This window comes from Spermophilus citellus, assembly GCF_964194105.1.
Source record: "Spermophilus citellus genome assembly, chromosome: 12".
NCBI classification, from domain to species: Eukaryota; Metazoa; Chordata; class Mammalia; order Rodentia; family Sciuridae; genus Spermophilus; species Spermophilus citellus.
In genome coordinates this window covers 13,598,913-13,611,431 of record NC_138198.1, presented here as the reverse complement: position 1 = coordinate 13,611,431, position 12,519 = coordinate 13,598,913, and the positions used below count along the sequence as shown (strand labels likewise).

Sequence of the window (12,519 nt, the reverse complement as noted above, 5' to 3'; positions counted from 1 at the left end):
CCCAACAGTGCTCTGAAGATATTAGAAAGAAGACTTCATTCAAAAGCCCGTGAATCAGAGGTTGTGTAAAGATGTTACTTTAATCTAAATGTCCCAGAGTTAACGGAATGCACCCAGTGACTCCCAGAAGGAGGTTTGCCGTCCCCTAGGGGGCCCCACCCCAGGAGGGGACAGGGCCAGGCTTGAGACAGCACCTGCGACCATACAGTCATGGGGGAGGCTCTGGAACAGTTCTTCATTCTCCTCGGGCTGCTGGTGTGCCTGGCCGGCCTGGCAAAGTGCGTGAGATTCTGCAAATGCGTTTTACTGAGCTTCCGGAAAGTTCTGCCAAGGTCTTTCTTGCAGTCGATGGGACAGTGGGCAGGTAAGGGGGGCTGTCCATCTCTCATTTATTTTATTATTCCTGCTTATTCCTATTTATGTCCCCAAAGATATAGTGCCTCTTTTCTCATAGGTATATCTCCATCCTTTGGGAATTTCAGTTAAATCTAATTTAATCGGGAAGTCTAGAAAGCATGGGTGAAATCAGAATTGTCTAAAAAGCAAGATGTGGCAGAAGGCTCCTCAACTCCTGCTGTACACCTGTCCCCCCAACATCACCCCCTGAGTTTTCTTCTTAGTGTGATGATCTCTCTCTGATGACACAATTAATAAACAAAGGCAGAAACTTCTGTATCCACATCTCTGTAGATTCCTAGACCCTAGGTTCTACCCATTTTGCTAAGGGGTATCTCAAAATTCTGAAATACAAATAATGTTAATTTACTTCATTAGAAAATAAGACTGGCCAGGCCCCCGATGAAGTGAGGGTATTGCCAAATCAAGGCCACAGAGATCGCTGTGGAGCTGTGTTCTCAAGATGTTAGATGTGGCACCTGGGCCTGGTTCTCACTGTCGCCCCGAGGGATTTGTCTGGTGGAACCACCATGTGGGATTTTAGCCCCTGACCGGGTTAAGGTGAAGACCATGAGGTCACGGCTTTAGCATCTCCTTGAAGGAAATGCTAAGGTCTTTAGAAATATCATCCAGGCCTGGGGCTGGGGCTCAGAGGTAGAGCGCTCGCCCAGCATGTGTGAGGCCCTGGGTCCGAGCCTCAGCACCACATAAAAATGAATAAATAAAAATAAAGGTATTAAACAAAACAATAAAAAACCTTTTATAAAAAGAAATATCGTCCAGGCTAAATAGGAAAGACTGTAACATGCTTATGGGGCTTTCAGAGAAAAACACAGAATATCCAGTTAAAATGGAGTTTCAGATAAACAAGTTCTGATTTTTTAATATATTGCAATCCAAATATTGCACGGAATGCATTATACTAAAATATTATTTGTTGTTTACCTGAAATTCAAGTTCATGGAGCATCCTGTACCCTTCTTTGCTAAACCTGGCAACTTTACAAACATAGCAATGGAAATTTAAAAACATTACCACATGGAACGTTGTTTACAATGACAAGTGGATTTATAACCCATGCTGCCTGTGTCTGCAGAGTGTGTGTGTGTGTGTGTGTGTGTGTGTGTGTGTGTGCGCGCGCGCGCACACACACGTCTTCCCTGGGAGGGCATGCTGTCTCCAGTGAACTCACCAAGTGCTGAGGCCTGGATATTCTGGATCCAAACGCCCTGCTCCACACAGACTCAATGCTCACACACTGGGTGAACTCAGGACTCTGCTCAGCCCCTGCCCCCTGATGTAGGATGCAGCCCCCCCAAAAAAAGTTCAAATGGACCAGAGAATTAGACCACTTGTGGACTCAAGGTGTAAAACCTAACTTTTAATTTTTTTTTTTTTTTTTTTTTTTGGAACTGGAGATTGAAACCAGGGGAGCTTTAAGCACTGGGCCACATCCCCAGTCCTTTTTTTAAAAAAATTTAATTTTGGATAGGGCCTCAGTGAGTTGCTTAGGGCCTTGCTAAGTTGCTGAGGCTGGCCTTGAACCTGCCATCTTTCTGCCTCGGCCTCCCAAGCTGCTGGGATTACAGGTGTGTGCCACCACATCTGGCCAGCCTAACCTGTTTTTATGAGTAAGATGGAATAGAGTTATTGCCAGCAAGAGTAGAATGTTGCTGAGGCATAGGACATTATCTCTAAGAAGGCAATCCCAAACCGGCTCAGTGGTACACACCCGTGGACTTCAAGGAGGACAAGTGGGGACAACAGGAAAACCCATCAGTAGAGACAGAAGTTTTCAACTTTAAAGATGAGAGTACCCTGGGCTCCAAGCTTGAGTTCCTTAATCATTTCCCTGGTATATCTGTATAGGCTTGTGGTCCCAAAGTCAGGTAGCATGAGTTCAAATCCTTTGGTCTTCAGTTTTAGCAGTGAGACCTTGATCAAATGAAGAACTTTCCTCTTTTTGAGCTTCCTCAACGATGAACATGATCATGACACCTTCTGGGTTTGTTTTGAGCATGCAATGAAGTCACACACCTACGACACTCAGAACAGTGCATGCAGAAAGCGATTGTGATCACCATCATCATACCTGTCATTACCTTAACTACTCGGGTGATTGTGAAGATTCCCCACAGGGGGTGGGGGAAGGCAAGATGTACAATAACCTTGAGCGAGTACCTTGGCCTTGAAATGTTGGTGGCAAGGTCATTCACAGGTGTGTGTGTACTTAATGCAGTGAATGTCCAAATTGGGACATTCCCGTGAATGAGGCTGATTCTGGACCTCATCACCAACAGCTCTGCAATGCTGGAGACAACAGGACTACAAGACCTCCTGGTTGTATGCTAATAGAAAGTTCTATGGAGTGCAAATTCTCCAAGTTCCTTCAGGCAACCGCATTCCCTCTGTGCATTTCTATATTCTCCTCTTTGCTAGGTCCCTTATCTTCCACAGGCTGCCCTGTGGGGTGGGGATGGAGGCGGGGTGGAAGCATTGGGCATGGGAGTGATTACAGGGCGCACTGCTTGCCCTTGACCATGTGGCGTCCCCTGTTTCAATCCTCAGGTCTGGATACATTGTTTCCTGGCTGAGGCTCTCTGCACATTTCACAGTATATTTCTCATTGCCTCACCAGGTCCTTAAACAACACAACAGAAAGAAACAAACCCGACCCTCAAAACAACTCGCCCTTCCCCCTGGAGCATTAGTAGGGGTTGGCAAAGGGCTGGGAATTTGGAGCGGAGAGGAGCCAGGCCACTGTGGGCATTGAGTATCCTAGACCCCAGCTGGCCAGACAGGGTAGCCCAGGAGAAGGAGGAACGTATACAGATGAATCCTCTGTTCCCTTTTGCAGTGGTCACTGGAGCAGGAGATGGGATTGGGAAAGCATACTCACTGGAGGTAAGGGGCTTCTACCTTTTTTTTTTTTCCTTTGGGACAGAGTTTTGCTGGGTTGCCAGGCTGACCTTGAACTCCAGGGCTCAAGCAATCTGCTGGGGAGTGCCTGGGACCGTGGGTGTGTACCACTGAGCTGGTTTGGGATTGTCCTCTTAGAGACAATGTCCCTGTACACAACACATCGTGTGACACCCCCCTCAAACACTAGTTCTCCGCATATATAAAAGCAAGAGACATTCACTTAAGAAGGAACATTTCTAGAGAAGACTAGAAAACTCATAATCTCATCCCCTGGACACTGTCTTTAAAATAACAAATAAACAAACCAACCCCCCCCCCCCAAATAAATACAGCGGTATTCAAAGGTGACAGTTCCTTCCCCTAAGAATTATTTCAGGAATTTATGGGACATTGCTATTTTCCAATGTAACTGTGTCACAGCGTTTATGTAGTGTATATACTTAGGAACAATTGAAAACTGGGCATGGTGGGGCACACCTGTGACCCCAGCAGCTCTGGAGGAGGCTGAGGCAGGAGGATTGTGAGTTCAAAGCCAGCCTCAGCAATTTAGCAAAATGCCCTAAGCAACTCAGTGAGACCCTGTCTCTAAATAAAATAATAATAAAAAGAGGGTTGGAGATGTGGTTCAGTGGTCAAGCACCCCTAGGTTCAATCCCTGGTACCTAGGGGAGAGATGTGAAGAAAAAGAAAAAAGAAACACCCCCCAAATTTTAAAAATTATAAATACTCCCTTTTTATTTATGCTTCACACACAGCTAGGAAAATATTGCTTTAATAATTATTTGTGTGGGCAAATTGTATTACTTATGACTTTAATTTTAATAGGTTAATATGCATTACAAAATATTATGTGAAAAGTGCATCTGATAGAGCTGAGAGCCTTGGGAACGTGGTTAGCATCTTTGGGTGTGTTGCTCTATGTTTGCTTTTCTGCAGATAGATAGACTTTTTTTTTGGTTTTGTTTTATTTTTTTAGGTGTTTGGGAGGGAACTCAGGGACCTGCAGGGATCTAGGCCAGGGCTCTACCTCTGAGCTACACCCTCTGCTCAGTAGATAGATTTTTTAAAAAACGTGCTCATAGCCAGTGTTGTTTCATATACTACTATTATTGCAGATTCTACATTAATTATTGTTTTCTATAATTACTATTCCTATAATCACTGTAATTTCCTATAATTATTACCCATTTTGTTTCTTCCTCATTCTGTTATGCTGACTTCTAGAACAATGGAAGAAACAGAAAGAATCCTGAAATCTTTATAAAAGGAAGTCTGATAAAAAATCAATAGCCTCTTAAAAATACGATGAAAGATATTTTCATTCACAATAGAAAAACAAACAATACTAGAAACAAACAAAATAAAATTACAAGTCTTTTAAAAAGAACACTATAAGACTCTGTTGAGAAAGATGAGAGATTCTGAGTAAGGGAGAAAAAAATACCACCTCTTTAAATAGAAGGATATTGAAAACCTTGCAATTTTCCTCAAGTTTGGCTCAAATCCCAGATTACACATGCCATTATTTTTTAAGTGTTATTTTTGGTTGTTAGCATTTTCTTATGTCAAAAACATCGTTTTTTTAAGTGGGAGCATAATTTTCTATCGAATGGATGGATACTCTATAATTTCACATTCACTTACAAATTTTCTTCATTTTAGACAGAATTGGGAACATGCTTGTGAATAAATCATATACTTTTATGCTCATCTCCAGTTGTTTTAAGAGCTAATTTCCTCGCAGTGGACTTGGTGGCTTGGAGATTTTGAACATCTTTAAGCCTCTGTGCTTTCCACTGAAGTTATGGTAATTTAACTTGTGAAAAAGGCCTGGTATGAGCTCAGGCTGTTACATCAAGTCACTGTACGTCAGTGGCTTAACCGATACTGATGTTCACAGTTCTGGAGGTTGGGACATCCAGAGCCTCGGCTGTTCTGGTGGCTGGTGAGCCCTCTTCCTGGTTTGCAGGTGGTGGCCTTCCCCGGGAGAGCAGAGACAGAGGAACAAGCTCTCTGTCTTCTCTAGACTCTGGCCTCGCCTCTGAATAGGATCCTGTCCAGGGTTGGGATTTCAATGCAGGATGTTTCTGGAGGGACACAAACATTCAGTGTCTATGAAAAGTGTGATTAACAGTGGCATTCCCCAGAACGTCATCCCCCCCGAGATGGCATCTTAACTAAGCCCTGCTATGAGAAGTGACAGGCGTCTTGGAGGCACTTGACAGACACCTTGGGGATGTTAACAAACCAAACCGTGCCCCTTATAAGAGTTCCTTGTGCTGGACTCATGCATCTGCCCCCTATTCCCTCCTGATGGTGGAAGCCAGTGACCTTCTCTCTTGAGTCTGCTTCTTTGAAGGTGAAGAGCGCCTCCTTGTTCTCACCTGGGACCTGCTCAGGCCAGTAGTGGCTGACCGTCCACAGACGGGCTGTGTATTTGGGTGCTGAGGTTGGAGGGAGGCTTCAGCACCTCCTTTCCAAAGCAAAGGGTCTTCCACCCCCCACGTCAGAAGGAAAGCCGTCCTTGTGGTCTGCATGAATCCTATGTGCTACAGTTTGGAATCTGAATGTCCCCAAAGGCCCCCGTCCCCTGCCTGTGGTGCTCTTGGGTGGTGGCAGAACCTTCAAGTAGGTTCTGGTGGAAGGAAACACACTGACGTTCTCTTCACTCCCCAATGTCTGGATCTCTTCTTCATTCCTGAAGGGTCCTTTCTCGGGACACAGGCTCCGTAACTGACTGTCCTTTTCCGCCAGCATATGGTCCCTCCCCTGGCCTCTGGGATTTCTTAGGACAGAGCTACAGTGCCTTCCCTTCCAGAGCCGGGGTCGCTTCTTGCTGTGTTAAGAGCTTTCCTGGATCAGCAGTGGTCACGAGTTCAGTGAGGATGTTTCTTGCTTCTTGGCTTTACCCTGTTCCCTGGGTCTCTTGAATCTTTGCTGGAATGTTCTGTGGTTTTCGCGTGTTCACAATGGCTTGGTTGAAGAATTTTTAATGCTTCAAAATCTGGTCAGATAATTCTAAAATCTGTGTTATCTCAACATTGTCACCTGATGATTTTCTTTTCCCTTCGGAAATAGACTTTTTAGAAAAACTTTTTGCATGATCAGTGACTGTTCTCTGAACCTTGGGCATTTTGGGTTTTATGTTGAGACTGGATCTTATCGGAATCTGCCTGTTCTGGCCTACGCTGACATTTCTTCAGTGTGGGGAGGAGTGGGTTCCATTTTTTTCCCTGCCAGGTAGGGTGGAGGCCCATGCTCTCTGCTTGGCCTCTGTTAAAGGGTGCTGCCTCCTTCTTCCTGCTGGTTGGGATGTGTGGGGGGGTCCTGGCTCCCTCCTAGGTCTCTGCTGGTACCACTCTGGCAGAAGGGGCAGGAATGCCTCTTTGCTGTTCCCCACAAATTCTCCAGGGATATTTGGGGGGATGGCCTCATGACCACTGTGTGTGGCTGACCATGAGCTCTGCTCTGTTATCATCCCAGGGGAAGAGAGAGAGGAGGGGAGTGAAGGGTTGGGTATTTGTAAGTCCGTTTTCCACTACTATACCCAAATACTTGAGGCTGGGTTCTGTAAAAAGAAAAGAGGTTTATTTGGAGGCTGAAAGTCCAAACTTGGGTGGCCTTCTTGGTTCAGCTCTGGGGGATAAACCCCCAAATGAGCCTCTGGGGGACAAACCACACACAAACCACAGCACGTGACACTGGGTGGTGGTGGTGATGGCTCTCATCACAGGGTCCCCAGGGTGGGAGTCTCCTCTTCCTCTCAGGCTGCTGGCAGGGGTGGGGCCAGGGCTGTGGTTTCCCCAAGGTGTTTGCTGGGGGGAGAGCAATTTTGTCTACACATTTTCTGTTTTGCTAGGATTTCCCTTTTCTTGTCCTTTGGATAGAGAGAGCAGACTTTTCTTGAGATTTCTATTTTATTTTATTTTTTACATTTGCACCTGTTGGCATCTCTGGTCTTCTGGCTTCTCCAGCAATAAATCCAAACTATGGGAAGCAAAGAGAAAGCCCAGGGACCCCCCACAGTCCTGTTCTGTAGAGTCTCTTATTATCCAGGTTTTCAAGTTGCATGTGAGAGAAGGGATAAGGGAAGGTCTTCTGGTGCATCTTCCTGGAAGCCTGCTCCACGCTGCCTCCTGGTTTAGTCTGTGTGCACATTTGGAGTCAGGCACTTGGAGCCCTGCTGGGAGCAGGTGGGAACAGGCAGGTGGGTGGCCTGGTGGCCCCCAGCCATGCCCAAGCTGCTCTCCCACCACGTCCCCTTTCTCTGCACCTGAACCCCAGGCCTTTCTCTGTCCCCTGCCACACAGAGGCAGCCCTGTCTTTCCTGGCCTTCCCACCCCCTGGGGTCGACCAGCCACAAACACCTTCCCCGACCCAGGCCCCAGAGCAGCAGAGAGAGCGAGGCCCTTCAGCAGGCCAAGCCATGGCTGCTCAGGAGGGGCGGCGGTGGGCGGTGGGAAGGCCGGGCTCAGCTCCCTGTCTGTAGCCTGTCAGCCCCGACCTGGGCAGCAAGATTGAGTCCTGCTCCCGCAGACAAAGGGAACAATGGCCACCCAGACAGCCAGCCTCTGGGCCCCTCCTGGCTCAGACCACTTCACCAAGGGCTCTGGGGCTCTTGAGAGGAGGTGGCGGGCCACCAGGCAGAGAGCACCCTTTGTGCTGGAAATGCAAATCATTTTCCACTTAGTGGGGGCTTCCCCTGGACGCTGACCCAGAGGAGGCGGAGACAAAGGTGCCTGATTCTGCACCACCCTTTACAGGATCCCAGCCCTCAAAATCGGACAAGTGGGTGGGAGGTTTCTGTGGAGAGAGAGAGAGGACTTGGGGGTGCCCCTGGCAGGGGTCTGCTCTGAAATGGGACAGCTTATGGTTAGGCATTAAAAAAAATTCTTAGTTTTCTTTCTTTTTTTTTTTTAAATGGAGTGGCCATATCTCATGGTTTTCGTTTGCATTTCCTGGGTGGAGGATGAAGTTATGACACATGTATATCAAATCTAAAGAGATGGGAAGAAGAGACCAAGAATAAAAAGAGCCACCATCTCTTCGCCCAGATAAATCCTGCTAAGGATCATAGAGGTGCAGCCTAGAGTTAGAAAACCGGAGCATTTGGAAATGCACAGAAAGAGAAATACACCCTGTCCCCTGCCCCACCCTGACCTGGGTCTCTCTGTGAAGGTGATAGAATTAGTGGGAGTTTCCTTCAGGAAACGGAAAGAGAAACCATCCCTTTTAGTGAAACTACAGAGAATCTTAACTCCTGGGGCAAGGGGACACCCTCAAGGGAGAGCGTGGGTGCTCTCGGAGAGGACAGGGACAGTGTGCCTCTCCTGAGCTCCAGGTATATTGGGGATCCCACAGAAGCCTCCAGAGAGTCCCTCCCAGGTCCACCGTCAGCCTGGGCCCAGGTGACCTAGGGTTGTCATGGCAGTGGGGACTGGAGAGTTTGATGTTACCCTGCCATCCATCCAAAGTCCAGAGGTGGACGTGGGCAGGAACCTCTGGAAACTCCAGCTCACTCCCAGGTGCGTCCCCTGCAGTGAGGCTGCTATCCAGGGGGATGTGCCTACAAAGACCGGAGGCCACCGCCAGGCTGGACGTACAGTGTCTTTTTCACGGACCGCTTGTTAGCACGAAAGCTTGTAAGTTCTACTCTTTGTCACTCTGATGCGTGGTGACCTGTTATCTTGGCTGTTAATGCCCAGAGAGTGCCGGAACCAGATCACATGCTGAAAGGTGGCCTGGCTTCGTCCCTCCACATCTGGCCACTTGGGGGGCATCTGGGAAGGCTCCCCCACCTCCAGCATGGCAGAGGGCCGTCCTCGTTCTTCTCAAGGTCCTGCCCTGGCAGCTCCAGGTGAGGGACAGAGTCGGCCTAGAGTCACCGGCTAGCTCCGTCTTGTGCCAACGCGGGGGAAACAGCCATCTGCTCTTGGGACCCCCATCTGTGTCCTTTGCCGTGTGGGGTGACATCTCAGGCCAGTGAGAGTCCTCTTGATGTCTAAATGGCTCCAGCTGCTCCCCGCTGGCCCCTTTCATCTGGCCTTCCATGGAGACAGCAGCTTTCCATTGTTTTCTGGTTCCTCTCGATTCATGTTGTTCCTGGGCTGCTTGGCTTCCACCCTGGAATTTCTGACCCAGGCTGTGGCTGTCGTGAGCCCGTGACAGTGTGCCATGGCTCTGAGAGGCAGAGAGAAAGGGACAGTCACCCAAGAGTGCATAGCATTCAGAGAAACCCTACAGAGGTCACAAAAAATAATAGAGTCCTGTGTCCCTGGTCACCCAGCGTCCTTGAAGCTGCCTGTGTGTTACGCCTTACATTTCTGTTCCCTCACCCCACAAATGTAAACACCGTCATGAACGCTGTGTGACTAATTTCCTTGCTTTTTAATAGGACAGTTTTATTACATACATGTGCTCCTTTAAACAACACATGGGTTGGGTTGTTTGTTTTGAACCTCATGTAAATTGAGTCATATGCATTTTTACAGTCTATACTGGTCGAAACTATGCTTTTGAAATCCATTCATGCTGATGTGTGTAGAACATGGTCCATTCATTTTCAGTGCTGTGTAGTATCCCACAATCATAACACTATAGTATTTCAATGTGTCCAGCTTTAGTTTTTCTTTCCTCTGTTGGCAGATATTGAAGTTGTTCCCCCTTTTTTTTTTTTTTTGGTATGAACAGGTCTGTCTCCCAGAGGACAGGCACAGATGTGGAGACCACACCACAGCAAGATCTGATCTGATCATTACATACTGTGTATATGTACTGATCCATCACACTATAAAATTGCTAGGATTCAATTTAAAAAATTTATATTATAAAGCAAAAAAAAAAAACATTTTGTCAGTTCTCAGCTGACCCTATTCCTGGTTGAGATTTCAGATCTTGCCTATCTATTTTCCAGCAAGCAAGAGTTTGGGGGTTGGATTCTGTCTTTGCTGTCATCTTTCCTGTGGATTTGTTTGTCTAGAAAAGAATCCTTTCCCATGGTTTGGTAAGGACTTTAGGGGGTAGCAAAACTGGCTGTGTATGCACACTCCTCTCTCCTTCTCTGTCGTGTAGATCCAGGCTGTGTCTCTAATCACACCCGACATTTATTCCCCACCACTTTGCTGGAGACCTGTCAGTCTTACCATTGACCCAGACAGCCAGCTTTCCAAACCACAGGGTCTTCTGCAGGGTTTACACGAGCCCACTTCACCAGCTGTGGTGTTCCTAAGGTTGACCCAGTCCACGTCCCTGTCCAATGTCTGTGTGCTCCATCCAACAATTCCTGCAAGACAAATGAACATCTCCCACTGCGAGGGTGTATCTGTCACCTGTCACATAGACCCTTCCACACAAGCCATTCACTTAGGCAATCCAGGATTGGAAACCTTATATCTTCCCGAGGAATTCAACCTTTCACTAGTTTTACTTCTAGTCGTGCTCACTTGCTTAACACCCATTTTGATTAATATTGATAAAGCTGTGCCTTTTTCTTTTTTGGTTTTTATTTGCTGCTTGTCTTACTTTGTCTATGCAGCTACGTTGGGTAATCATGGATAATAAAATCGTGTTTCCCAGATCTGGGGAAGTCCAAGATCAAGGCACAGCAGATCTGGGGTCTCCTGGGGCTCCTTCTCTGCTACCAAGATGGCGGCTCTGGCTGGTCCTTGCTCAGTGAAGAGCAGAACCAGGCTGCTCTCTGAAGCCTGTCCTATAAGGGCATCGATCCCATTCACAGGGGCCCTCAGGACCTAATCACTTCCTGAAAGGTGGCACGTCTTAATACCATCAAATTCCAGCGTAGGAATTTTGGAGACATACACATGTATATAGTTTAACTATATTATGTAGTTCACACGTGTGTATGATTTATATACACATGAACATGTATGTCTATATATGTGTACACACACGCACACAAACACACACACTGATGATCTAGATCCCCGGGTCACTGTGTGCAGGGGCTACCCTGAGGTGTCACATTGCTTGCAGGAGATGCTGTGTGACACCGTAGCACTGTCTCTCCTGGTCAGCCTATTAAAGTCATATAAGGGGGAAAAATAACAATGGAAATTAAGTGAATGGAAAAATTAAAATAAGATAGGCTACTGTAACAACTCCACAGACACTCCAATACAGGTTACTTGGTTAAATCTACCCGTAGGTAACAGATACTCAGGTGAAGCTAAGAAAACAAAACCCAATGTTGAAGGAAGGTTGAAAAATGGAGGTCAACTTGGAAAAGGCAAATCAGAAAAGAGGACTCGGAGCAATGTCCACACCCGACGAGATGTAACTCAGGACAAGGAGTCATGAAGGAGGAAAATCATATTGATAAAACTCAGGTCACTGGTATCGAACTTATTCTATTCCTGCCAATATTATGTTGAAATATAAATATAATATAAATATAAACAGAATCTAAACAAAATAGAAATGATTGAAAAATTCACCACACTGTGGGAGATCATCATGTCTTTTTCAGAAATGGAAATATGAATAAATCTAAAGTATAACCAGGGTTGTAAGGTAGCAGGACTCTTGGGACCCAGGAGGCCTGTCCCCTGTTCAGGTATATCACTAACCTGCTCACTGCGGTTCCTTCTCAGCCTCAGGGCCTGTGGCCTCTGACCCCTCTTAGGTGAAGAAGGTCCTATGCTTTGCTTCCAGATACAAATGTGGTTTCAATTCCATGGGGACCAGTATCCAGGCTCTTTCAGTCCCCGGCATGTTGGACACCTGACCCACGTCATGCCTACTCCTTTCCCCTGCCTCAGAGGCCACCCAAATAAATAAATAAATAAACAAACAAACAGAATAAAAATGGTATCCTGGTAATTCACACATGCTCAGCCACACTGATAATTGAAAAAAACAGAAATTAAAACAATGAAGGGCTAGCTACATCAGGGTGAAAAAGGTGTGAACATCAAACGGATAGTAATGAGGCCATGGGGAGAGGGCCATGATCATGCTGTTGATGACACAGTGTGAAGGGAGGGCGGTTTTACAATAGTATTCAAATTTGACAAGCATGTAGCCTGTGACGTGGCGATTCCACCTGTCCACTCCAGGAATCAATGTCTACAGACACAGCAAGAGGGCTTCTTCTGTCGTGATACCGGCACTAGGAAAGTTTGAGAATAACCTAGGTGCTCAGCAAAAGGGGAACTACAGAACACTAGGGAGCAATGAGCAAAG

The 12,519-nt window shown here is 46.7% G+C and overlaps 1 protein-coding gene across 1 annotated transcript in view; it reads left to right on the top strand.

Annotated features, from left to right (window-relative positions):
- Nucleotides 1-210: 210 nt before the first annotated feature.
- LOC308631734 (17-beta-hydroxysteroid dehydrogenase type 3-like) overlaps nucleotides 211-12,519 on the top strand; it is a gene marked incomplete at its 5' end in the record, with an annotated part of 31,106 nt that continues 18,797 nt past the window's right edge. The window contains 2 exons of the mRNA XM_081263205.1: nucleotides 211-364; nucleotides 3,254-3,300. Coding sequence (XP_081119331.1) covers nucleotides 211-364; nucleotides 3,254-3,300 — 201 coding nt within the window. The remainder of the gene's footprint in view (nucleotides 365-3,253; nucleotides 3,301-12,519) is intronic.